General features: G+C 44.4%; 1 protein-coding gene across 2 annotated transcripts in view; it reads right to left on the bottom strand.

Annotated features, from left to right (window-relative positions):
* Window positions 1–26,355, bottom strand: part of PHKA1 (phosphorylase kinase regulatory subunit alpha 1) — a 211,157-nt gene that overhangs the window by 49,387 nt on the left and 135,415 nt on the right. For both annotated transcript variants that reach the window (XR_012641034.1, XM_074964316.1), the window contains 4 exons: window positions 25,391–25,468; window positions 21,455–21,563; window positions 7,861–8,033; window positions 5,535–5,629 (listed from right to left, as the gene is read on the bottom strand). Coding sequence is in view for 1 of the 2 variants with exons in the window: in XM_074964316.1 (XP_074820417.1) it covers window positions 5,535–5,629; window positions 7,861–8,033; window positions 21,455–21,563; window positions 25,391–25,468 (455 nt within the window). In the remaining variant the exon portion in view is untranslated. The remainder of the gene's footprint in view (window positions 1–5,534; window positions 5,630–7,860; window positions 8,034–21,454; window positions 21,564–25,390; window positions 25,469–26,355) is intronic.

Below are 26,355 nucleotides of genomic sequence, written 5' to 3'. Positions count from 1 at the left end.
CTCAATACGCCCACTAAAGCTGCTTTGTGGCCCTGGGACTGAATGCGTTGCAGGCTTGCTGCTGCCTGGATACTTGCAATCAGTAATGCAAACAATTCAGTCACTGCAGGTGCAGAATGAACACACTGTCCCGTGCAGCAAGATCTACTTTTCAAGGTTTGTCTTGCTAAATAAGCCCTGAAAGGACATGATGTAGCACATAGGCCACAAGATGCTTGGCTGAGAGCTCATTAAAACTCATTTGAGACTGCACCTTCCTCTGGTATATTTCATGCCTATACCAGGCCCTCTGTAATTTACATTTTAAATTCCTTAAAGCAGGGATCCAGCCATCTTTTAGGTTTAGCAAATAGCCTAGCACACTGATGCATGTGCTTTCCTTCTCCACACGCTTTTCTGCCTGGATACTTGCAATCAGTAATGCAAACAATTCAGTCACTGAACACGCTTCTCTTGTTTATCAAGTCTGCAACATTACCACTTTCAGATCACGTTTTTGTTCAGGACCTGAAGTAGGCTAATGAAAGACATTTTAAAAGATTCCTGTTGACTGGCTCACTGCCCCCAAGAAGCTGTACTGAGAGGGTGCACACAGTGTGGCTTGGTAAAATGGTTTGAAGAAATAGGCTCCATCTGGATCTGGAAAGAGGATGATCCCATTGTGAGTCAATACTGCATGCTAGGATGCAGAATGTTTATAAACATCATTTATGTACTAAATATAAGAGCAGGTGGTATGTTAGTTACCCTATGCTTATTAGGTGAGACCCCCAGATTTATAACAAGTTGACTGTATGGCTCTTCAATGGTCAAGGGTTGGACATCTCAGCTTCAGTGCACATGATCTTCCACTACCCAATACGAAAGCACAGGCAGGACCTTTACTCTTAGCCAAATAAATATTATGCTCAGCGTTTTGGAATCATAGAATATCAGGGTTGGAAGGGACCTCAGGATGTCATCTAGTCCAACCCCCTGCTGGAAGCAGGACCAATCCCCAACTAAATCATCCCACCCAGGGCTTTGTCAAGCCGGGACATAAAAACCTCTAAGGAAGGAGATTCCACCACCTCCCTAGGTAACCCATTCCAGTGCTTCACCACCCTCTTAGTGAAAAAGTTTTTCCTAATATCCAACCTAAACCTCCCCCACCGCAACTTGAGACCATTACTCCTTGTCCTGTCTTCTTCTACCACTGAGAATAGTCTAGAACCATCCTCTCTGGAACCACCTCTCAGGTAGTTGAAAGCAGCTATCAAATCCCCCCTCATTCTTCTTTTCTGCAGACTAAATAAGCCCAGTTCCCTCAGCCTCTCCTCATAAGTCATGTGCTCCAGCCCCCTAATCATTTTTGTTGCCCTCCACTGGACTCTTTCCAATTTTTCCACATCCTTCTTGTAGTGTGGGGCCCAAAACTGGACACAGTACTCCAGATGAGGCCTCACCAATGTCGAATAGAGGGGAACGATCATGTCCCTCAATATGCTGGCAATGCCCAAAATGTTGTGAGCCTTCTTGGCAACAAGGGCACACTGTTGACTCATATCCAGCTTCTCGTCTACTGTAATCCCTAGGTCCTTTTCTGCAGAACTGCTGCCTAGACACTCGGTCCCTAGTCTGTAGCCGTGCATGGGATTCTTCCGTCCTAAGTGCAGGACTCTGAACTTGTCTTTGTTGAACCCCATCAGATTTCTTTTGGCCCAATCCTCTAATTTGTCTAGGTCCCTCTGTATCCTATCCCTACACTCCAGAGTATCTACCACTCCTCCCAGTTTAGTGTCCATCTGCAAATGATCCTGTTCAGCAGGGAGAGGTGGAAAGTGGGCGGGTGATGTTAAAAAAACAAAGAAAATCTTTCAGACTTCTTGTCAAGACCGTCAGTTGCAGAAATTGTTGCTCTTGGTTATAGTTCAAGAGCTAGAAACACATGCAATCTCTGATGGGGAGAACTGGAAAAGTATATTTAAAAACTGAAAAAGGAAATCCTTGCAAAGGAAATATAATCATTAGCCTAGGGAGCTCTGGGCTGCAGGATGTTATTGATGCAAACTGCTTACAGTTTCAAAACAGGATTATGCATTTATATGAAAAACAGCATCTGCCGTCTAGTGAGAATAAAAATCAGGGCTCTCAATCTTCATGCTTCAGGGCAAAAAACTGATTCCCAGCTGATCACACTCACCCTCCCTCCCAGATAGCATCTCACAAATAGATGCACTTTTTAAAGAATTCCTTCCTCTGAAGCATCCAGGATTGGCCATTCTCAGAGAGAGGATACTAGCAGGCTAGCTGGCTCACTGGTCTATTCCAATATAAGAGATTTACTTATACCAGACAGCTGTAGGACATGCATGGGACTTTACAAATTACATAGGAACTGCACTATAATCAACAATCCTGTCTTCAGCAGTGGCATGTGTCAAACCCCTTGGAAGAAAGTGCAAGAAACCCTGTAGCGGACAATTATGGAATAAACCTGCCCATGGGGAACTTTTCTTACTTGACCCCTGTCATTGAGTGGTCAGTTTGTGTTCTGAAGCCAGATGGTTTCATACCCGTTACGTTTATCCTACTTAATGTAATCATGGCTCTACTTAGGTCCTTACATGATGCCCATCACCATGGTCTCAGAACACCTCCCAGAAAGAATCAATATACAGAATCTCTTTCTCTCTTCCCATCTGCATCTCCCCTCATATTCAACAAATCCCTAAACTGACCCAATCATTTTGATCTCTTCATATGAATGTTTTCCCAGTCCTCTAACCACATTGATAGAACAACTCTGGACCCCTCCATTTCTGCTCTGAGATGGAGGAGGCCATAATTTAACACAGTATCACTGATTCTAAACATTTTCAATATCAGCCTAACTTTATTTACTACTTTGGCCCTGCTACACAACTGAGCAAATACTTTCATTCAGCAAGCCATAAAGATGCCCAAGTCTTTTTCCTGTGTGATTATGTGTAGACAAGGAATAGTTGGAATGACTAGTTGCACGTCACTTTGGTAGCTGAAATTCATTGTTGACAAATGCATTGTATTGATCATTCACTTAGCCTGGTTAGGTCCTTCTGCTGCTCTTTGGTCTTCTCTGGTTTCAATTAACCTAAATAATTATGTCACCTACAAATTTTGTCAATTTATTGCTCACCCCCTTTTTCTAGATCATTACAGATATTCAATAAAAGGGGTCCTGGTATGTGACCTTGTGGCAGGCATGCTGCTGCTAGCCTTCTGCATGATGACAATAGACCATTTCTTCACACTGGTTTCATCATCTCAGCCAACATTTGACCAATGACAGTACTTCATCTTTCTTTAATAGCTTCTTGTGAGGGACTTTGTCAAATGCTTTTTAAAAGTAAATTTAAAAATCCAAACAAATGTAACCGACTCAACTTTATCCACTATTTTGATAACACACAAGTGTATTCTAATAGATTGATGGAGTTGAGACGCAGTTTCTGCAAAAGTAAATCCTTTCACTCCATGCTCTGTTCATCTAGGTGTTTCATAGCTTTATTCCTGATTTTTCAGCTAATTTACCTGGCGTTTAAATAAGGCATCATAGTCACGTTCCTTGGCCTGAACAGTTTACAGTATAAATGGTGCAATACAAAGACTAGGGTACAAGAAAGCTGCCTCAGCTGATTGGCAATAGAAACCTAGGTCATCGGAGTGGGCTTTAAGCAGAGAGGGAAACCGCTTCATGTCCAGAAAGAGAGGCTGTTCTGGGCACTGGGGACAGTATGAGAGGAGACATGAATACAGAGTGTCAGAAAGCATTAAGGAGAAATAGCTGAACTTGAGAAATAGGATGTAAGAAGGTACAAGTACTGATATGTTAGCAGGGCTATCAGACCAGAAGTATCAGTGCACCTTCACACTGTGATCATTTCTAGGGTCTTAGATTTGGAAACACAGTTTACAAAGAAACAGATTCTACACTTCTTCTGTCCATCAACAGCTGTTTTGTTGGCTGAACCAGTTGGTGGACACACCACACTGAAATGTAGAGATTCTTTTACTACCATCCTTTTCATGATCTGACAGCCACACATGATGCTCCTGGCAGGCACTGAGATCAAAGAACTTGCTGCAGAAAACCTGCTTAGAATTCTTAAGCTGAGCTGATGGCTCTACAACTGGAATGGGGATGTCTGCTGGGCAGCCAATGCAACTCCTCCTCCAGATCCCATGCCTCTCCAAACACTGTGATCTAGGGTCACCTCCAAGCACACCCATCTGGGAACATGCATTCAAGACCGCTCTTTGAACATCAACTTAATCTCAACCCTTGAAAATTTCAGGCACTGTAATGCTACAAACAGGAATCTGCTGCTGATCTGGTCTGGCCAATTTCACACCCTAAACTCAGAGCACTCCTATCTTGCAGGCAAAGCACCCCACTTTTCATAACCCATTCCCTGGCCAAGCTTGTTCAGATTAAGAAGTCATAAGGCCTGGAGCCAAATGACGCAACGTTATATGTATAGAAACATCGTCCAACTGTTTCATTTCTGCATTACACTAATCCCTCAATACTGTTTAGAAATCATTAAATGCTGAATACTCAGATTAACAAGAAAAAAAGATAATGACCGATACCTGTTAATTCCTGAAATAGTACCTTATTTACTCTCCATGTATACTCAAGGTTCACTCAAATGTTCCCCAACTGTGATCAGAGGTTCACATTTAAAAAGGACACACTTAAAAAGGCTTCATAAGCCTTATAATTGCTAATCACCTCTTTCAAGCTTGAATCTGAAATCCATTTCCTTTCCATGCATTGGCTCTTTACCTCATTCTACGCATACTGGTTGGTTAGATCCTCAAGACGAAAGGCACTGCAGAGCTGCCAAGTACTGTGCTGTTATTGTAGGGCTGGGCTGAACACACTGGTTTCTTTTGGTAGGGTTGCTAGCACTGAACTTTGATGTAGGAACGGAAGCGCACTGAGGCATGTGGCTTGGGAAGAAACACCTAGTTATCTGGGTTCAACAAACAGATTGGAAGGTGTAAAATTTTATCTAGACAGCATTTGTTCAAGCTGATCCCCTTGCCCTGTTTAACACTTTAGGATACCATTGTTGAGATCATGCATTTCAAGATAGCTTGTGTTAAAAGAACAACACCTGACCACATGACCCTTTGGAATAGCAGTAGTTGGTACAGTTTGGAAGCTGCATCTGGAACTTTCTATAAATCCAGGGAAAACAAGGCTAAATTTAACTTGAGAGAGGGCTTGCTTTTTTCTGGTGAAAATATGTGCATGTCCCAAAGAGCTCTTTGTGCAAACAGGTGAAGCCCTCTCTGAAACCGACTGGCTTCCAAGATCCCTTGTAAAAAGATACAGATGGTCTCGGGTTTTGGGAACAAGAGCCCACTATGCTGCTGGGACAGTGTGTTATTGTTACAGGAGCGTCTCTCAACAAAACAGTATTGAGTGGCAAGGATGCCGTTTTGATTAGGTGGAATGACTCAGCTCTCATTCTAGGAGAAGGGATGGTTTGTCAGAGCCTTACCTCGTGATCTGGGATCTCGGAGGGTAGCGTTCTCCCCAGGATGACCCCAGTCAAGTATGTCCAGCAGCGGGCTGTGTTGGCAAGGTTATAGCCTCCTGTCTCCAGCAAGAATAGTGAAATTAGGAAGGGAAGAGGGAGAGAGAATGAGAGAGACAGTTTTAATGAAAGGAATGCATTGTTGAGAAGCAAGAGACTTTATATCTGCAATGCATATGAATAAGGCTTTTTATTTGGTCTTCCAAAGTCATGCATAGTAACTGTATTTTGCACCTGTTGGATGTATAGGGCTAAGTTAAAGCAGTTAATCACCTGTACTAAGAAGGGAGACTTGCAAAATTGAACCCACAGGTCATCTCAACAATTGCACATGCAATGTCATCCACTCCTCCAGATCTGGCTTCAAGAGATACCTGCAAGCCTTTGACTCCAAGGGTCAAGATTTCCTAAGGTGACATGGTGGGGAGGGAGATGCTCAGGTTCAGCATGGAAGGAGTTAACGTGAGTGGAGCAGAGCAGACTAATCAGGTACAGTAGTTTGGGATCTCACTTTTAACCTTAGCTTGTGACCCAGTATGAAATCAAGGATAATCAACACTGATCATTTGCTGATAAAATTTCCATCGGTGCCACCTTCTGAGCAAGAATCCCTCTGGAGGAGAATTTACTCTTATTTAAAAGTAGTGATCAAAATATGAAGCCAATTAAAGTGGTGAAACAACCTGTGAGTAGGTTCAGCATCTGAGCAGCCCCAAATTAACACAAACTCCCAAGTAGGGCTCATTCTGGGGCTCAGCTAGTCAAAAGCACCAATCTGTTTGCAGTCAGCACCGCTGATGTCCTTACTTTGTGCAAGGGGACTCCTTCCATTCAAATAACCGTCAGAAACGTTGAGGAGTTCATTTTTTGTAAGAAGAAAAGAAGTACTTGTGGCACCTTAGAGACTAACCAATTTATTTGAGCATGAGCTTTCGTGAGCTACAGCTCACTTCATCGGATGCATACTGTGGAAACTGCAGAAGCCATTATATACACAGAGACCATGAAACTATACCTCCTCCCACCCCACTCTCCTCCTGGTAATAGAGTGGGGTGGGAGGAGGTATTGTTTCATGGTCTCTGTGTATATAATGTCTTCTGCAGTTTCCACAGTATGCATCCGATGAAGTGAGCTGTAGCTCACGAAAGCTCATGCTCAAATAAATTGGTTAGTCTCTAAGGTGCCACAAGTACTCCTTTTCTTTTTGCGAATACAGACTAACATGGCTGTTACTCTGAAACCTGAAAAAATGAAGAGTAACTTAATCAAAACTCCACTTTGGGAGATTGAAAACAGTTTCACAAACTCTGTCCCTCTTTGCCTTCTGGCAAACATCAATCTCCCTGCTGAGAACGGAGTCATCGGGGATACTCAGTTTTGTTATTTTCCCTAAGACAGTGGCTAGTTTTCCTCATTTCTTGGCAAGAAGTGGTAGGTAAAACAAAATTCTCTGTGCCTCGCCTCCTCACGCTCACAGCTGGTTTTAACACAGAACATTCACAACACAACTAGCAGTAGCTAGGTCAAATTTTAGGCCCAATCTATTGTACTTGATGATATCCCTTAAATGATACAACCGAGCCCCCAAAATGATAGCTGCTACTCAAACAGCTGATGCTGTGGGTAAGGCATCTTCCAAAAGAAGCTAAGGAGATTTCCTGGGACAAAGTGCTCCCCCATTGCCCCATTTTGTTGACACGGAATTGCTTATTTCCCATCCACTGGACAAGCAGCTAGTAATATCAAGCGGCAGAATGTGCTACAAGCGAAAAAGCACTCAAGGGGCTTCCATTGGGTATCAAAATTCTGCTTTATTGTGAAAAAAGCCAATAAAAATTCAATTGCTGCCTGAATCCAAAAAAGATAATTCATTGCCAGATGCCCAAGGTAGGTCTGGGAGCATTATGTTTACTTTTAAAGAGAAGCCCCGCAGTGCAGATCACGAGAGCTGGGACTCAAACCTGGCATTGAGCAGACAGGGTCAGAGGTCACTGGGGTTAACAGCTTCTGATCTCTGGAGGGGCCAAGCAACCTTTAACCCAGGATCTCGGAGTCAGGAATTGAGACTTGGACTTGTTGGTACCAAAGAGTTGAAGTCTGTGTACAAATAGCACTGCATCAGCTATACAGTGCCCCCCTTATGCTATGCGTGCTCAATTTCTTCAGCTGCCCTTCTCAAATGATGCCGCTTTCAGAAGCAAAGGGGCTCACTTTCAAAGAGCAGCCTCAGGGGAGCAAACCGTATTAACCTGTTACTTGAAGAGCAGAATAAGTCTCTCATGCACTTACCTCCTCCCAGGATGAGAGTAGCCAGCTGCCACTGGAGAATGTACTTCAGACACTTGCCAATCCCCACTGGAGTCATGTTAAATGAACACATGGGGTCTCCGGCTATCGTATCCGCTCCCAGCTGCAGAACTACTGCTTCCGGGTTGAATGCCATGTACACCTCCTTCAACACACTGCATGCAATAAAACAAAACGGAGTTTCCACAAATGGCCACACCTCCATGGAACATTGAGACAGTGTGGTATGTGCAGGCCATTTCAGCCAGCTACAGCACACTGCTACTTTGCCTTTCCAATCACTGGCTAGGCTTTACATTCTGAGCAGAGAAGTACTTTCTTATTTCCCAGAATGTCACTTTGGTCAAAGTTATGGCAGGCATGGTAGACCTGGACTCTGCTCTTCAGTCACACTGCACACTAAAAGGGCCTAAAAACAGTAAGAAAATGGGAAGTGATTTTGCAGTACCATATATACCAACAAAGATCCAGGCCAGCAGCTCCAAAACTGTGGTCCAGAGACCACTCTTAGCCCACATTTCTGGGGGAAAAAAATCACTTCTACCTCAGCAAACGAGGAGAAAAATGTACCCAGATCTCACTTGATACATAAAACAATGTGACAAATCAGAGAGCTGGTTACAGATAACAGCTCCTACGTGATAATGATCTTACATTTACATGACGTTCATCCAGACGTATCCCAAACATTAGTGAAACTTCAGCCCCAGTTGTACTAACACTTACTCGCCTAAGTAACTTTACACATGTGAGCAGTCCCACTGAGCTCAAAGTTATTTGTGTGCACAAGTGTCTGCAGGACCAAGGCACTGGGTTTTATGAGCTTCAGGTAAAAGCATTACTTCATTCACCAGTGAGGGCTTAGTTCGTGACTTAGTTCGTGCCAAGCTGGGGTGTAAGCCTACAATGCACTAACTGGCCATGCAGACCCTGCTACTGCACACTAACTGTTCTGGAGTGCACTCTGATGTACTGCTATGGATCTATAAGTGTGCAGCAGCAGGGTGCACATGGCAACTTAGCGCACAGCAGGCTAGTGAGCTGTACACTCACACCCTTGCTGCACACTACATTGCCGTGTAGAAAAGCCCTGAAGTGCACCCACTTCTGGGAGAAATGCAACAAATGTTTAAGAGTGCAGCAGTGTCCAGTGTTCATTCATTAATAATAGTCAATAATATGGCGTCTACACAGTAATAGTTTAGGATAGGAAGGGAAGAGCTGTATCCATGTCTGTCTGCAGAGGTAGGTAATTACCCACACAGAATTTGGGAGGGAAACTAAAGCCCCATATGTGCTGAGACCTTGGCCCAAGGGCGCAGGACTTCTCAGGGAAGTGGGAATTGGTATAAACAGAGGAAAATGATGATTTTAGCAGATTAATAACCTGAAAGAGGAGCTTTCATACCCGCACCCCCCATCAAAATAAACCAACCTTGAGTTTTTTCTTCTTGTGAGCAGCAGACAGGATCTAAACTGTATTTGTAAACACTGCACCTCCCCATACAGTCACAAAGGGCATTGCTAACCTTGGCATTGCACTTTTTTTTGCTTCTGTGATACAAGGATCACATGTGATCTATTTGCCTGACACACTTTTTGCTATACGCTAGGGATTTTCACTGATCAATAACATGAGACAGTCAAGTCTTTGTATTTTGTAGGAACTCTAATAATTTGTAAATCTCTACCTGACAACCATGATGTGAAACTACTTGAACTTAAAATATCACTATCCACATCAGGGTGTTTCAAGAGGTAGCTGACCACACCCAGCCAGCAAGTCATAGGTTTGAGGTTTTGTATGCCTGCCAAAGGGAAGGGATGTAGGGAGTGCATCAGGCTACAGCATATTAGTAACTTCCTTCTAAACACGAGGTGCCCATCTCATATTTGGTATGTAACCAGGAAACATGATCTGTACAGCATGGCTGACTCAGGTTCAGATGCTTTCAGCAAGCAGAGCTGCACAAATGGGAAAGTCACCAGGGTACAGTGTGGGGAGAGTGGATGTCTTAGGAGATTAGCAATAGGATATGGATTCTTCAGCTTTACAGCAGACCACTGCTCCAGAGCCAGCTCAGGGCAGGTATGACCAAGAGTTGCTACCATCCAAGAGCTAATTGGTAGACAGCATGAGCGGGGGGGTAGGGGGGGTGAGAGGAGGAAGAGAAGAATCACAATTTAGGTGATAATTGAACAGGTAAACAAAACCCCACCCTCTGATGTCATCCCTCATCCCAACTGACCTTTCCCCAGGACACTCCCCTCTGCTGAGGTTCTCTACTTCTGTTAGATATACACTATTTTCTGGCTACCTCAAACAGCTTGCTCTCTCCTAACAAGACACTCTGCATTCCTTGAGGCTCCATTAGCAAAGGGCAGACACATGTGAAACGCCATGTCCAGTGGAATGTTTGCCTCTTGCTAGAGAAGAACGGGAAGGTCTAAGGCCATTAGATCCAATGTCAGAGGGGCTGAAATTTCTGCCAACAGCCACTTTCCAAGATACACATATTGATTGGCAATTTTGTGAGAGCTCTCCAGCGCCAACGACAGCACCCATTGGAACCGGTAAACATTTGCACAGGTCTGGGTCTCCTTAATCCTGCCTCATCTAGGGAACATTCTCTTCTTGTGGCAGAATCCACCACTTCCACAGAAGGCAAGAATTGCTACCACACAAGCCCTATGATTATTCCCTTCATTCCGAAAAGAACTACCCTGGACACATGCAAGAGGTTTCCAGCCACACAGAACCAATCCAGGTCCCAAGTCTTCCCAACATTTCTCAGCAAAAGCTCCCAGTTAGGACAGTGAAGTGTCCCTGCAGGCTGCTCTGACCCTTTTGCTGACAATATAAAAAGTTTTTAACTTCAACACTCACCCTAAACAGTACTTTTCATTTTTAAAGCACTTTGCAGACCTTACCTAAACAATAAACATCAATACTGCCTAAGCTCCTGGAATCTCTGTTGATAATTCAGCCCCATACTCAAGGAGGGAGTAACTCTTTCTACTGATCTGGGAAGAGATGAGAAGTGCTGCTCTGCAGTCAGCTCCATCTACATGCTGGGAGAATTTCTCCTCTAGGCAACCTCTGATACTGGTGCCAGATTTGACGAACAGGCTGAACTTCAAGCTATGCAAGAATGTAACAGAAACCAACTCCAGGTGGCCAGAGAGCATCCAGTCAGCCCAACACTCTAAGAGTTTATCTCACAGGATTCTATCATGCCTGACCATGACTGTGGACAATCAAGCGAGGTGACAACGATGACCATAGCTTAGTGGGCAGTGTAGACGAGGACAAACTGGGTTCAGCATTGTGTCGGCTAACTGATTAAACCCCATCAGGGAAGCATATGGGGAGAAGATGGCATTGCCTGTGCTGTGCTTTGTGTAGCTGAACAGAGGCCCTCAGTCCCCAGGGCTGTCAGGCCAGCATCTTTCATCAGCTCTAAATTCACTCAAAACAAGGAAGTGGCAGAAGTATAAGTACCCCTTTGTTACATACTGAAAGGTCAGAAGAATGGAGCCTCCTGACTGGAGTGCAGCTGAGAAGAGAGGGTGGATTTGTGTTGGGGTGGGATGTGAAAGCCAACCACTCTAGTTTCTTGACTGAAAACAGAATGGAAGCCAAAATGTTATCTAGCCTTGATTACACTCATTAGTGATCACACAGGCACAGGGAAGGACTGGAGGCATTCAAACCTTCTCTTAGCTAGTCACGGGTGAATCTCAGTACGGTCTGTGGTTTTGAAAAATCTGGAAGAGCTCCCTAAGTTTGGGCTCCTCTTCAAGCATTTACCTTGACCTTCGAAAAACAAGTTAGGGAATAGTCCCCTAGCCTTCATGAAACTGAGTCTCAAAACCACCAAACTACCACCCCCCAAATCCGTTCTCCTTCTCAACAACCACAGCACTCAACGGTAACAGATTCTGCCTCTCTCCCCACTCAGCCTGTTCTCTCTGTCCTTACAGATGACATCCATTCCTTTCCAGATTAAACAAAGGCATCCTTGTCCTGATTCTCCTTCCCTCTCAAAATCCCAAAGACTTAAGGCTGAAATCTGCCTATGAGGCTCATTTAATGAAGGTCACTGGTATAAGAGACCTTTTACTGCCTGGAGAGCTCTGCAACACCTGTGCATAGCAATCCATCAGACACAATCCAGCTCCAGCCAGTAATAGCCAAACCTGATCATCATCTGAAGGCTGTTCAATAGGCTGTATGGGAAGCACACTGGTGGTCTCAGCCCTGTTACAGGCAGGCAGATGACTGCATCACAGAACACCCTCACTACTGACACATTTTCCTGGCAGTCTCCAGTCTTTTCAGAATGGATCACATGGAGAATGGGCTTTCCCTTCTCATCCCGAGGAGTGTTCTCCGCCGTGCAGGGGGAAGCACATTGAATGGGTCTCTGGGAAGAACCTCATGCATCTTGTGATGCAGGCTAGGAACAGCCTTGAAAATGAAGCTGTCCCTGGCACCCAAAAGCAAAAGAAATGGATAATTTCCATGTTCAGCTTGTCCATTTATCAGATTCATCTTCTAGTTGCCGTGTGCCCCTTGCACTCCCTACCAAACACTGTTAACCATTTATGATCTCTCCCCAAAGTGCAGTGTGGGATGCAACTAACATTGCTCTATAAGAACACTGGTTTGGGAAGCACATTTTAGTTTTTGGCCGCAGTCACTCTGGATGGGCCAGTCAGTCAGTGTAGCCAAGCTCACTAGGTTCACAGAAAAGCCAGAGTTTGCACTGGACATACTGTGACAACAGTCACATTCGTAAACAAAGCTCATTTTGCTTACAAAGGAATTGGGACCATCTCCTTTTCTTGCCTGGCAACTGGACTTGAGGTCCTGGCTGTACTTGAGCCCATCACATTCAAGTTTGCCTATACTGATGCCTAGAGGATTTCAGGCTCTACTGCTGTCAAACTGGCACCTTCCACCAGCACAAAAGTCCCAAAAATCAAAGATTCATAGAAGATTAGGGTTGGAAGAGACCTCAGGAGGTCATTTAGTCCAAACCCCTGCTCAAAGCAGGACCAATCCCCAACTAAACCATCCCAGCTAGGGCTTTGTCAAACCGGGCCTGAAAAACCTCTAAGGATGGAGATTCCACCACCTCCCTAGGTAACCCATTCCAGTGCTTCACCACCCTCCTAGTGAAATAGTGTTTCTGAATATCCAACCTAGACCTCCCGCACTGCAACTTGAGACCATTGCTCCTTCTTTGGTCATCTGGTTCCACTGAGAACAGCCTAGGTCCATCCTCTTTGGAAACCCCCTTCATGTAGTTGAAGGCTGCTATCAAATCCTCCCTCACTCTTCTCTTCTGCAGACTAAACAAGCCCAGTTCCTTCAGCCTCTCCTCATAAGTCATGTGTCCCAGCCCCCTGATCATTTTTCTTGCCCTCCGTTGGACTCTCTCCAATTTGTCCACATCCTTTCTGTAGTGGGGGGCCCAAAACTGGATGCAGTACTCCAGATGTGACCTCACTGGTGCCGAATAGAGGGGAATAATCACTTCCCTCGATCTGCTAGCAATGCTCCTACTAATGCAGCCCAATATGCCTTTAGCCTTCTTGGCAACAAGGGCACACTGCTGACTCATATCCAGCTTCTCATCCAGTGTAATCCCCAGGTCTTTTTCTGCAGAATGGCTGCTTAGCCAGTCGGTCCCCAGCCTGTAGCAGTGCATGGGATTCTTCCTTCCTAAGTGCAGGACTCTGCACTTGTCCTTACTGAACCTCATCAGATTTCTTTTAGCCCAATCTTCCAGTTTGTCTAGGTCACTCTGGACCCTATCCCTACCCTCCAGCATATCTACCTCTCCCACCAGCTTAGTGTCATCTATGAACTTGCTGAGGGTGCAATCTATCCCATCGTCCAGATCATTAATAAAGATGTTGAACAAAACCGGCTCCAGGACTGATCCTTGGGGCATTCTGCTTGATACTGGCTGCCAACTAGACATTGCGCCGTTGATCACTACCTGTTGAGCCCGACAATCTAGCCAGCTTTCTGTCCATCTTGTAGTCCATTCATCCAATCCATACTTTTTAACTTGCTGGCAAGAATACTGTGGGAGACCGTATCAAAAGCTTTGCTAAAGTCAAGATATATCACATCCACTGCTTTCCCCATATCCATATCTCATCACAGAAGGCAATCAGGTTGGTCAGGCATGACTTGCCCTTGGTGAATCCATGTTGACTGTTCCTGATCAGCTTCCTTTCCTCCAAGTGCTTCAAAATGGTTTCCTTGAGGACCAGCTCCATGACTTTTCCAGGGACTGAGGTGAGGCTAACCAGTCTGTAGTTCCCTGGGTTCTCCTTCTTCCCTTTATTAAAGATGGGCACTATATTTTCCTTTTTCCAATCGTCCGGAACCTTCCCATGATCGCCACCAGTTTTCACATCAGCCAATTCCCTCAGCACCCTCAGATGCATTAGAGCTGGACCCATGGACTTGTGCATGTCCATCTTTTCTGAATAGTCCTTAACCTGTTCTTTCACCACTTAGGGCTGTTCACCTCCTCCCCATACTGTGTTGCCCAGGACAGCAGTGTGGGAGCTGACCTTGTCTGTGAAGACAGAGGCAAAAAAAGCATTGAGTACTTCAGCTTTTTCCACATCATCTGTCACTAGGTTCCACCCCCCGCCCCCATTCATTAAGGGTCCCACACTTTCCCTGACCTTTTTCTTGTTGCTAACATACCTGTAGAAACCCTTCTTGTTACCCTGCACATCCCTTCCTAGCTGCAACTCCAGTTGTGTTTTGGCCTTCCTGATTACACCCCCGCATGCTCGAGCAATATTTTTATACTCCTCCCTAGTCATCTGATCCAGTTTCCACTTCTTGTAAGCTTCCTTTTTGTGTTTAAGCTCACCAAAGATTTCACTGTTAAGTCAAGCTGGTCGCCTGCCATATTTGCTATTCTTTCTGCACATTGGGATGGTTTGTTCCCGCGCCCTCAATAAAGCTTCTTTAAAATACAGCCAGCTTTCCTGGACCTCTTTCCCCCTCATATTAGCCTCCCAGGGGATCCTACCCATCAGTTCCTTAACAGAGTCAAAGTCTGCTTTTCTGAAGTCCAGGGTCCATATTTTGCTACACTCCTTTCTTCCTTTTGTGAGGATCCTGAACTCAATCATCTCATGGTCACTGCTACCCAGGTTGCCATCCTTTCTACTTCCCCTACCAATTCTTCCCTGTTTGTAAGCAGCAGGTGAAGAGGAGAACGGCCCCTGGCTGTTCCTCCAGTAGCTGCACCAGGAAGTTGTCCCCAACACTCTCCAAAAACTTCCTGGATTGTCTGTGCACTGCTGTATTGTTCTGCCAGCAGATGTCAGGGTGACTGAAGTCCCCCATTAGAACCAGGGCCTGTGTTCAAGCCAGAAAGAAATGAAAGCTTGGGTCTGGGTTTTCAGCCCTCATTTCAAATGCCGTGGTCTCTGTAGAGTTTACGTGCAAATCTTACCATTGTTGCAGCCGTTATTTTTGCAGGGCAGTATATTTTTAATCATGTCAACTTTACAGAGTCTGGCCAAGCACTTAGAATCACTGTCTTGTTGCATGATGAAATCCCAAACAACTCAAAGAAATCCAGATGGTGGACCAGCCATCTTGCAGTTGTTGCAGGTGCTTTGCTGAGTGCAACCCCTTCAAGCGTAGGCACCTGACCTTCCAAGACTACCCCCCAAACAGGCGCCAAGTCCAGCATTCAAGCAGTGCTCCCATTCCTACCTGTTGGGTCTGCACCCTGAATAAACCTCTCTCTTTATGGGAGCTGCATTGCTTGTACCCCATCCTGATGTCCAGGTCCTGAATTTGGACTCTTCTAAATAGAGATCCTCCATTTCCCTCCCACATGCTCCACAGTTGCTTTCAAAGCCTGGCCTGTCATTAGCTTTATTCTGAGGTCTCAGGGGAGCTTTCTAGAAGCCCTCCCTCCACCTCCTGACTGATGGAAGTCCTGGTTATCAGGTGTGTTGAGTAAGATGGCAGGACCTGAAGAGTGGAGGAGGCAGGCTGACTGGAGAAGTGCAGTGGTTTTGCTTGGGACAATAACTTGAGAAATAATAATGATAAAAAGTGTGTTTAAAACAGGTCAGGCATAAAAATCAGGCGGCCTGGTCACTTCATTTCAGCCGGCCGTTTCTTGTCTGTATTAGCACGTCTCCTCTCCTCACAGCAGCAGCAGGTGTGGCTCCTGCCTAATCCCAACATTATTTCATGGAAAGCCTTGAAAACAGATGGTCTTTGAATGGGCACACGGTATCATGCTTGTTCTTTTAGTCATTCTACATTTCAATGTGCATCACAGTTAACAGGAGCAGCAGCCACCTTCTGCATCCGTTAGCAACCGTTTGGCATATGGGATCAGTCAATTTCAGACCCATAATGCTCATGGTCTACGCTAAGTGTCTGTAATCTGGATGTTTCCAGACACACTCAATCTCGTGGCAGATCTATGCCTAGGCACAGGAAAGGATAAGCAGTCCCAGATGAGATGGGATTCATGGGTAAAGAGCTGGTGGAGGTGATCAAAGGTGAAGGATAAATGCAGTTTATCACATAGCTTTGCAATACAACAGCAGAAGTATGCAGGTCTTAAATTCAGCTGGAGCCCACTGAAGCAGAGCTCTGGAAAATATTTTCAAACCCATGGGAGCCCTGGTGCGCCTGCCATGCGGCTGAAGCCCCAAGCCTGGGCAGCACCCCACCCCCACGGGACTAAACCCTGAGCCCCCGACCCTCCCTCCTTTGGGGCTAAAGCTCTAAGACCCTCTGCCCTGCAGCTGAAGCCCAGAGCCCCCAAATGGGGAGGGGTGTGGGGGGCTCTGGGAAATAATCTCTGAGAATTTAAACCCTGGAGGCATGTATTTATTTAAGTATTACTTTGTATTTTACACAGTTATGTTTATATTATGAACACACACCACACTTGGAGGGGAGAGCCCAGTTCTCCCCACCTGGCTCCACTTGTGCAAAGTGAATCAGGACCACTAGCCATGTGATAAGTTACAGATGAGATAAGTAAAATGTCTTTTATTGTACAAACTTCTGTTGGTGGAAGGGACAAGTTTTGAGCACACAGAGCTCTACTTAGATCTAGAGAAAGTAACCTGAGTGTCCAAGCTAAATACAAGGTGGGACAGATTCACACATGCTGTCGGAGAGCACTTAAAATGGGCAATTAAGGGCTGGCAGGTAGTAAGGTGAGTGACAAACTGGTGTAATGAACCATAAAACCAGCGTCTCTGTTAAGTTCATGGTTTTTTAGCATTCAGCCAGAATTATGAATTTAAGTTCCCAGGCTCATCTTTTGAAGATGTCATGCAGGTTTCTTTTGAGGATGAGGACTCAGAAGTTGGATATAGAGTGATCGCTCTGTGAAATGTATTTGCCCATTGAGGGTAGGTTGTTCTTGTCTTTTATCATTTTCCTTTGTGAGTTCATTTGAGACCGTAGTGATTGTCTGGTGTCACCCATGTTGTGAAGTTTCACACTCACTCACATGTTGTGATAGCCACATGTAGGACCCCGGTTCTTCTAGTCTAATATCCTGCCTCTTGAAAGGTGTGTTGTGGGAGGTATAGATCATCATAGCAGTGGAGATATGTCTGCAGGTTTTGCATCTATTGTTCTGACAAGGTCTAGTGCTGCTTTGAGTTGGTATGTCTTAGGCCAGGTTTACACTAAAGAGTTAGGTCGACCTAGCTATGTTACTCAGGGGTGTGGAAAAAAAACACCACTGAGCAACCTAGTTAAGCCAACCTAACTCCTGGTGTAGACACTGCTAGACTGACAGAAGAATTCTTCTGTCAACCTAGCTACTGCCTCCGAGGGAGGTGGATTGAGTACAGTGATGGGAAAACCCCCTCACAGCGCTGTAATGAGTGTCTACACTGATGCACTACAGCAGCACAAGTTTAAATGTAGACATAGGCCTAGTCTGTGGGGACTTTCCATGGGAACAGCCTGGGTACTAGGATGGTTCCACAATATGCCAACCTCTTCATGGGCCACCAACAATAGAACAATGATATTTTCATCCACTAGACAGATGACCTAAACGCCCTCAGATTTCCACCACAATTCAACTACCACCATCCATCCATCAAACTCGCTCTAGAACACACCCACACTAGCATCAACTTCCTGGATACCAGAATCAGCTTCAACAATGAAACCCTATAGATACCCATATACAAGAACCCCACAGATCACCACACTTACTTCCACTGACCCAGACACCTCAAGAAATCTGTTCTCTACAGCCAGGCACTCAGACACCACAGAATATTCTCTGAGGAGAAAGTCTGGGGTACACACCTTAACACACTGAAAACTGCCCTCATCAAACAAGCACACTCCATCAGAGAAGCAGATCAACACTGTGATGTTGCACTCCATATGCTTTATGGAAATATGCTTATGAATATGACATAACTGGAATATGCTTTAGGCTAAACACCCCCTTGTATGGTGTCATGAGAAAGCTTGTAATCTACTAAGTGTGTTCATCCTATTTGTTTACATGTATTATTTCTATATCTGGAGTTAGGAGAATAAGATAGAAACTTTTATCACTGATGTAAATATATTAAGTGGAGGCCATTAAGGATGTTCCAGAAACAATCAGTTGTAAATGGCCTTAGTTACTTGAAAGCCTTCCTGTGTATGTGTGGGCCAGCCCATGGAGAATGGAGACTAGGGGTCTTACAGTGACATGTGACCATGTCACCTGATAATGAAATCCATCTTAAATCTGGTACTTTTCCGTTTAGAAGGAGGGGTGGGGACCCAGAGAGACAAAAGATTCCCGCCTTGTGCCAAAGCTATAAAAGGGGGTAGAGCAGGACAAAGGAGGCTGCCAGTCATGAGAAAACCCCTGCTTACCACCTGAGATGTCTGCTGGAACTAACAAGGACTGTACCAGGGGAAAGGATTGGGCCCAGGGTAGGAAGGAGTCTAGTCTGTGAAAGAAGCTTATTGGAACATCTCTGAAGGTGAGATATTACTTGTAATCAGTTTCTTAATGTATTAGGCTTAGACTTGCGTGTTTTTGCTTTATTTTGCTTGGTGAGTTACTTTGTTCTGTCTGTTATTACTTGAAACCCTTTAAATCCTACTTTTTATACTTAATAAAATCACTTTTGTTTATTATTATTATTATTTGTTTCTCCAATCAAGAGTAAAGCAACAATCCCAAACTCATGCTGAGAAAAACTTGATACCGCAGCTCAGCATGTACTGCTAACATATAATCATACTACATACGTGTACAAATAGTGATATGCTATGCACTGGAATGTACTGTGTATGACCCAGTGAACAAATATTTACTGCTTTTGTACATCACTGACTCTGTTAGACGAGAATTAACTAAATTTCTCCTCCTCACATCATTAAATGTGAATGTACCATACTAACTGCTACAGCAATTTGAATAAACATGCTGTGAAATATTTCTGTTTGAATGCAAGTTCTGGATTATTTATTAGTATGGTTCTCCCATCTGTAATGTTGTTCAGGTACTGTATTTTTATCTTCAGAAGGTTAATATTTAAAATAGAGGTGAAGGTACCCGTCATCTTATCAGAACCTTTTTCATGAAGATCAAATAAATTAGCTATTCTGGATGATCTTATGAATAAGAGATAGTCAGTGATTAGCTAGAACCCATGTAACTTTCTCTTTTGATGGAGGAAATAGGTAAGTGCCTAAGTTTCCAGAGCAGTGTGTGTGTACAGATTTCTTGGACATCTCTGCACTGTGTATGACTGAAGCATACTGCTGCAGATGAGTATCCAGCTCTGCTGTTGTCAGTCTCAAACATCTCATCTCTGGCTTCCTTTATCTACAATATTTTAAAGACATGTCAGACTTTTAAAAAAACAAATGTCACACCGTGGCCTCTGTTCCACACAGCGGCTATTACTAACAATTACATTTAATTGGAGTCTGAGTCATTCAATTTCCAGAAACAATAGGCAATTATACATATGCCATACCACCCAAGAGCAGGATAGGAGTTTATCTGCTAGAACAAAAGCATTCAAACGCAAGCACTCTTATTTATAGAGAGGCAAGTTCAAAGTGCACATGGTTTAAGACTCCAGGAGCAAAACTTCCTTTTTATTTATTTATATCATTGTGCTGCAATGGGACAGTTTCCATAGAGACGAGGAAGGCAGTTGCCACCAAGACAGAGGGAAGTGGCATGATTTTGCATAACTTTTTACTGGTGCTTGGCTGTGAGAATGCCAAAGAGCAAGTCTGGAGCCCAGCTATTTGCCAAAGAGGAAAAGGCCGCCAATGAAAGGGGGCTTCTCTCGCCAGCAGGGGTCACTGATGAGAAGAATACAAGGAAATACTTTGCACAGGGAGTAGTCAGTTTACAGGATTCACTGTCACAGGAGGTCACAGAATCAAATACCATGACCACTTTGTAAATGGATGGATAATTTAACTCTATGATCATTGTTTTATTTCAGAAAAGAAGTCAGAGGGAAGGGATCTTTTAGCTTATTTAATGCTCTCCAGGCGAATGCAAGATTTTCCCATTTAGCACATCGGACTTCACAAGTTTTATTTTTAGATTTTCAATGTATTCTGTTTGAATAGTTTTGAATTTGGGTTTAAATCCCAACTTGAGTCACAAGTAGAAACAAATCTGATGGTCTCATCCTACTCCTGGGTGGATGTTTATTGGATTCTTAAAATCACTTTGTATTTTGACACAGTACGCTCAGAAGTGATCCAGGACTGGAATCATGGAGGTAGTGGAGGAAGTCGGGTACTGTACAGGTCAGGACAAACATGTATTGCCAGAGCTGGATTGGGAAGCTTGCACAATGACTTCCTATCACGTGTCTTGAGCTAGCAACTGGTTTAGCCCTTGGCTTTCATGAGCACTAGATTGACATACAAATGCATGCAGCAGCAGTGTCCTAAAGTTAATCACCTTTAGAAAAGAACAGGCTCTGGATTTCATTTTTTGCCAGAGAGGCTGATTTAGTGGTTTGTGTCATGCACCTGTGAAGGTGCAGAATTAGACTCCTTAGAACCAACCGTTCCAATTCCAGAAAAGATGGCTCAGTCCTTAATCCTTCCAAGATACATAAAATAAATTTAATGGAGCTTTGCACTTGAGATGCTTTGCAAACAACCTTAACCTTGTCCCCCACCATGTCCCTCTCTGTATGGACACTAGAGATCCCACAGCACTAAGAGTAGATATTTGCCCTAGTGTGCTTGGTTAAAATTACACCCTCTGCCCCTCAAAATACACACACAGCTGAACTGGGTGCTTGTCCCCTTCCACCTAGAGGTGGATGACATTGCTGTTCAGTGCTTCTGTATATACAATCTGTATAGGGATTTGGGATCCTACAAGGTGAGCTCACCAGTTAACATATCTGTGTGTCTTTAAACTGACACCATAAAGGGGCCAAAACTTAAATAATAAAAAAGATTATTAAAAATCTGTACAGGTTTTGTTCTCTGAAATCCTCTGTTCAAACAAAACAGATAGAAAATGGGTCTCACGTCTCGCAGATCTGGTAATATTTCTCATCCTGAATGCCATCCTGGATAGGTACGTTGACACTGTAATATCGCCCCTTCCCCAGGCCAATGTCAGACACATCTCCTGTTCCTGAGCAATAAAAAACAAACCCAAACTATCAGTCAGCTAAGGAGAAAATGAGCTCAATAACATCAGCTGAACAGATCAGGGATGTCTTCCACAGGATGGGAAGAATTGATGCACAGCACACCTTCAGAGAAGTCTGCACTCTACTTCCAACAGGGGAGGTTTTTGAGTTACCTTGTTCAAGAAGTATCTGCCCTGGGGCAGATACTTCTAAGATTTCAAACCCTGCAAACTACAGCCCCAGAGAGGGTTCAGAGACTTCAACACATTAGCAACAGTGGGAGAGGGAAGTATGTACAAACAGACCTACACACAGGTTGCTGCAACTGACAGTGAAAGGGGTTTTGGTAGAATCTGATGTTAAAGGGAGACAGTTAAAGGGATACTGTTGAAGTTTTGGATAAAAGCACTGACCTATCCAAGTGCTAAGGCTCTATATTCCCTAAGGTGTATAATAAATACCACTCTGACAGACAGAAAGATGGTCCTGTGGTTAGGACTTGGGAGACTTGGGTTTGATTCCCACCTCTGTCACAGACTTCCTTAGGCAAGTCACTCAGTCTCTCTGTACTCAGCTTCCCATCTGTAAGATGGGGATAATATTTCCTTTCTCACAACTACTGTCTGGCTTGCCCAGCAAGACTGTTAGCTCTTTAGGGCAGGGACTGTCTCTCACTATGGGCGTGTCTTCACTGCAGAGTGAACTTGGGCTCTTGCTCAGCTGTGGCCTCTAACCAGCTCCTATCCACATGCACACACCTCTGACCCAAATGCAGTGGTGCTTTCCATGGGCGATAGCTGGCTCATCTGGCAAAAGACTAAAGCCTGAATACTGCTTTCACTTGGGCTGCTAACTTGCCTACTTTGCCGTGATGATGCAGGCCATTTGAACGCTGATGGTCTTCCATTACCTTCCTACAATTCCCCCCCATGTGCTCTGAAGGACAGACAAGTTCTCCCACAATCCACTGGAAAAGAACCAGAGAGCAGCTCAGTTACTGCAGTGCTAAGCACCATGCAACATGCCCCCAGAAGTCCTAGCAACACACACGGGGGAGCCCAGCACCAGTGTGGACACAGAAACTTAAGTATGGCTTTGCAGTATGGCTGTCCACACCCAGGCTAGGCCAACCCAGATGCCAATCACCCGAATTAATTCTGCAGTGAGAAGCGTCTGTACAGCACCCAGCACAATGGGTCCTGTGGGGGCCTCTGGGCATTATCATAATACAATAATTGGTCAGAGCCTGCAAAAATATGAAGCCTGATCCACAACAAAGCTACACTCAGGGCTTCAGATTTTCACTTTTAACCAACAAACACCAATAAAAAACCCAGAAATATTACTTGTATTTAAGGCCTTGTCTACACAGAGCAGTGATGAAGACTACAAAAGGTGTGATTTCTAAATTACACCACCGCATTGCACATTAATTAGTGAGTGTAGACCCTCCTGGTGCACACTAAACATTCCCTAGTGCGCTTTAATGTAGTACTATTTAAAACAGGCTCTGGCATGGGAGGAGGCAGTGGTGAAAGGCTCTGGCAGCTGAGAGTTGCTGGAGCCTTTCCCCACTGCAGTAAAAGGCTCTTGCACTGGGAGGCAGAGGGGAGACATATACTACATATATTCATATAATATACACATAATATAGACATTTTTATACACACACACAACCTCATTACAGTATATACAAAGAAAAAGCCCCCCAACCCCTGAAACATGGAACTCAAAAGTTGCTAAAAATAAACCCTGAAAAGTGAAATTATTAATCCCTGAAAAGCAGAAGCCCTAGCTCTACTGTTAACACCAGCTAAGAATCTGGCCTGTGCTACAGCTATTCTCTGAGCTGCGCAGGCATCTAGATGCTGCTGGCACACATGTAGTGAAGGTACAACCTCAGAGGAGATGTGCTATTCGGGCTCAGTCCTGCAAGGCGCCGAGATATCTGGCCCCAGTCCAGCAAAGCACATAAGCATGTGCTTAACTTTAAGTATGTAAGTCATCCCAGTGAAATCAATGGGACTATTCAAATGCTCAAAGTTAAGTACATGCTTAAGTGCTTTGCTGGATTGGGGCCAGAGGGCTCAGCACATGGCAGGACAGACCTACGTGGGTTGCACAGCACCTATGAACAGGATATGGTGACGATAAAACTTGTCGTAAGAGGTTTCTTGGTCAGTATCATGGAAAATCATTTCCTAACACTAAACTGGAATGGATTTAGAAAGATTCACTGATCATTTAAGATCTTCACTGACTTTACATTTCACTCAGCTCAGACAGTAAAACTAGACTTGCCAGCTTCACGGGGGGTTGCTATAGTCAGTTACACTTTCTGCACAGCACTGTTGCGTTTGGGTTGCCAACATTGCAGGGGACGTCTGAATTACATTTTCCTTCAATTACAAAAGCTGACATGAATTGAGGCTTTTAAGGTTTATTTAACACTAAACCTAAAAAATTCATTAAATGTTCCCTTTAAACAAAAAAGCTATTTTAAAAATTTTACCTCTGATCGGAGCAAACAGTGTGTCACATGAAAAAGCGGAAAACACTGGTAAGAGTTGCTTCTTGATTATCATACACATTGTAAGGAGAGTGATCACTTTAGATAAGCTATTACCAACAGGAGAGTGGGTTTGTGTGTGTGTGTGTGGGGGGGGGGTGCGGAGAAAACCTGGATTTGTGCTGGAAATGGCCCACCTTGATTATCATACACATTGTAAAGAGAGTGGTCGCTTTGGATGGGCTATTACCAGCGGGAGAGTGGGGTGGGGGGAGAGAAAACCTTTTGTAGTGATTAACACCCATTTTTTCATGAATTGTATATATAAAAACATCTTCTGTATTTTCCACAGTATGCATCCGATGAAGTGAACTGTAGCTCACGAAAGCTTATGCTCAAATAAATTGGTTAGTCTCTAAGGTGCCACAAGTACTCCTTTTCTTTCTATACATCTAATCATATCACAACTGAAAGCAGGTAAAGAGGACGACTGCAGACGTTTCTTGACAGAGTCTTGCAAAGCTTTCACTAGTGCCAACAGAGCCCTCCCTAGCCATTGACAGGCTAACTCATACAGTATGTCTACATTCACGGTGGCACGTAAAGTACAGACACTGCCCACCCAGCTAGCATGGGTATAACTAGCAATGTAGAGACGGTGAGACAGGACTTAGACAAGAAGGTTAGAGTGCCCTACATGCCTGAACCCCCACGGTAGATATTTGACATGGACTGTGTGCAGCCCAAGCAGTGCCTCACGTGCCTACACTGCTATTTTTAGCAGCATAGCGTCCCTGCTGTCTCCTCGCTGCCAGAGCCTTTCACTCCACCATATAGTGTCTGTACTCGACACGCTGCAGTAAGTGAAGACATAGCTCTAGAGATTCCCATGTTAGAGCCTCACCACCTCCCTCTCTTGAAAAACGCACAAGCAAGGATGCCTTGCATCTCATCACATTGTCCCCTCTCCCCTCTAAAGGTACACAGAAGGTGGGGTTGCCCTCAGTGCCCCTTCTGGGCTCATTCAAGCACTGCTGATGCTCTGCTTTTTTCTCTGCTACACAGCAGGACACCAGCCCAGGCAGAGAGCGGCAGCACAGTGGAATGGACCCAGCAGTGGCTGTGCCCTTGAGGTTTAGTGGCAGGAAGAAGCTGAGGAAGTGCACTACTGAGTGTGTGGGCTCCTCTTACATTGTTTTCTGGGTAGAGAGAGGATGCAGACACAGATGGGTGGTGGGAAACCTGGAAAGAGTGAAGGGGACACGACATAATCCAAGCGCAGAAACTGCTAGTTAGTGAAGCCATAATAAGATTGCTTACCTGGGAAAAATCCTGGTGAAAACTTATGCAGAGACACAGTCATGACTTTGGAGGTGAAACTAAAGGCATCTTCCACACCTAACAGGGAGAGAGAAAGAAACTCAGGTGTCAATTACTCACATAAACTACACATTACAAAGAAAATACAAGAGCTCACCTCAAACAAGCAGTAGGGGGAAAGGGAGAGAATGCGCAAAAGGCAGACATGACATAGTAAATCCATCCTTAACAAATGGAGATGAGTTCAAATGTGGCGTGGATGACAAGTGAAATGAGTTTTGCTGGTCTCAACCTAACCATTGGTGAATGCATCTCCACAACACAAATCATTGCAAAAGTCAGCAGCACTGGTATTGTCTGCTCAGACTGGAAGAGCAAAGAACAGCCTGGCAGCTCAGAATTAGGATGCCCCGGGACAAACCTGTCCCTGATTATAACCAGAGTTAATGGTCCATCCCTTTTAGCAGCACTCCAGTTCACCAAGTCTCTTTTTAATATACATAGACACCGGGAAAGAAGTTGCAGAAGACTTAACACAAACCAAATGTGGGGGGGGAAATGGACCAAAATGAAACACACCATAAAAATTAGGAGAGCAGGAAATGTTAAAAAGTGTTGAAATAATGGCCCCAATGCAGAGAGCAGCTTCAGTCAAGGCCAGTTCCGGAGTTTGTTTTATAGAATCATCATTTAGTATGGATTGCTGCAACATCACAAATCTGCATTGACAACATTAAGCAATTAAGCCCCAGGATTGGCCATGACACAGTCCTGCGTTGTTAGGATATAGATATTCAGGCCTGTCTGCAAAAGCCTGTACTTTAAGAATTTAGGGGTATTCTTATCACTTGGCTAGTTCTAGAGGTATAAAAGAAAGAACCAAAATCACTGTCTGCTGGTGTAAGGGCCTTCTCTTACTGTGACAGTCTGAGGCCCTGTTCTTAGGCTAAGGCCTTTGGCTAAGC

Source organism: Natator depressus, chromosome 9 (genome assembly GCF_965152275.1).
Source record: "Natator depressus isolate rNatDep1 chromosome 9, rNatDep2.hap1, whole genome shotgun sequence".
Classification (NCBI taxonomy): Eukaryota; Metazoa; Chordata; order Testudines; family Cheloniidae; genus Natator; species Natator depressus.
Note: the sequence above shows the minus strand (reverse complement) of the source record. Positions and strands in the feature narration are given on the sequence as shown.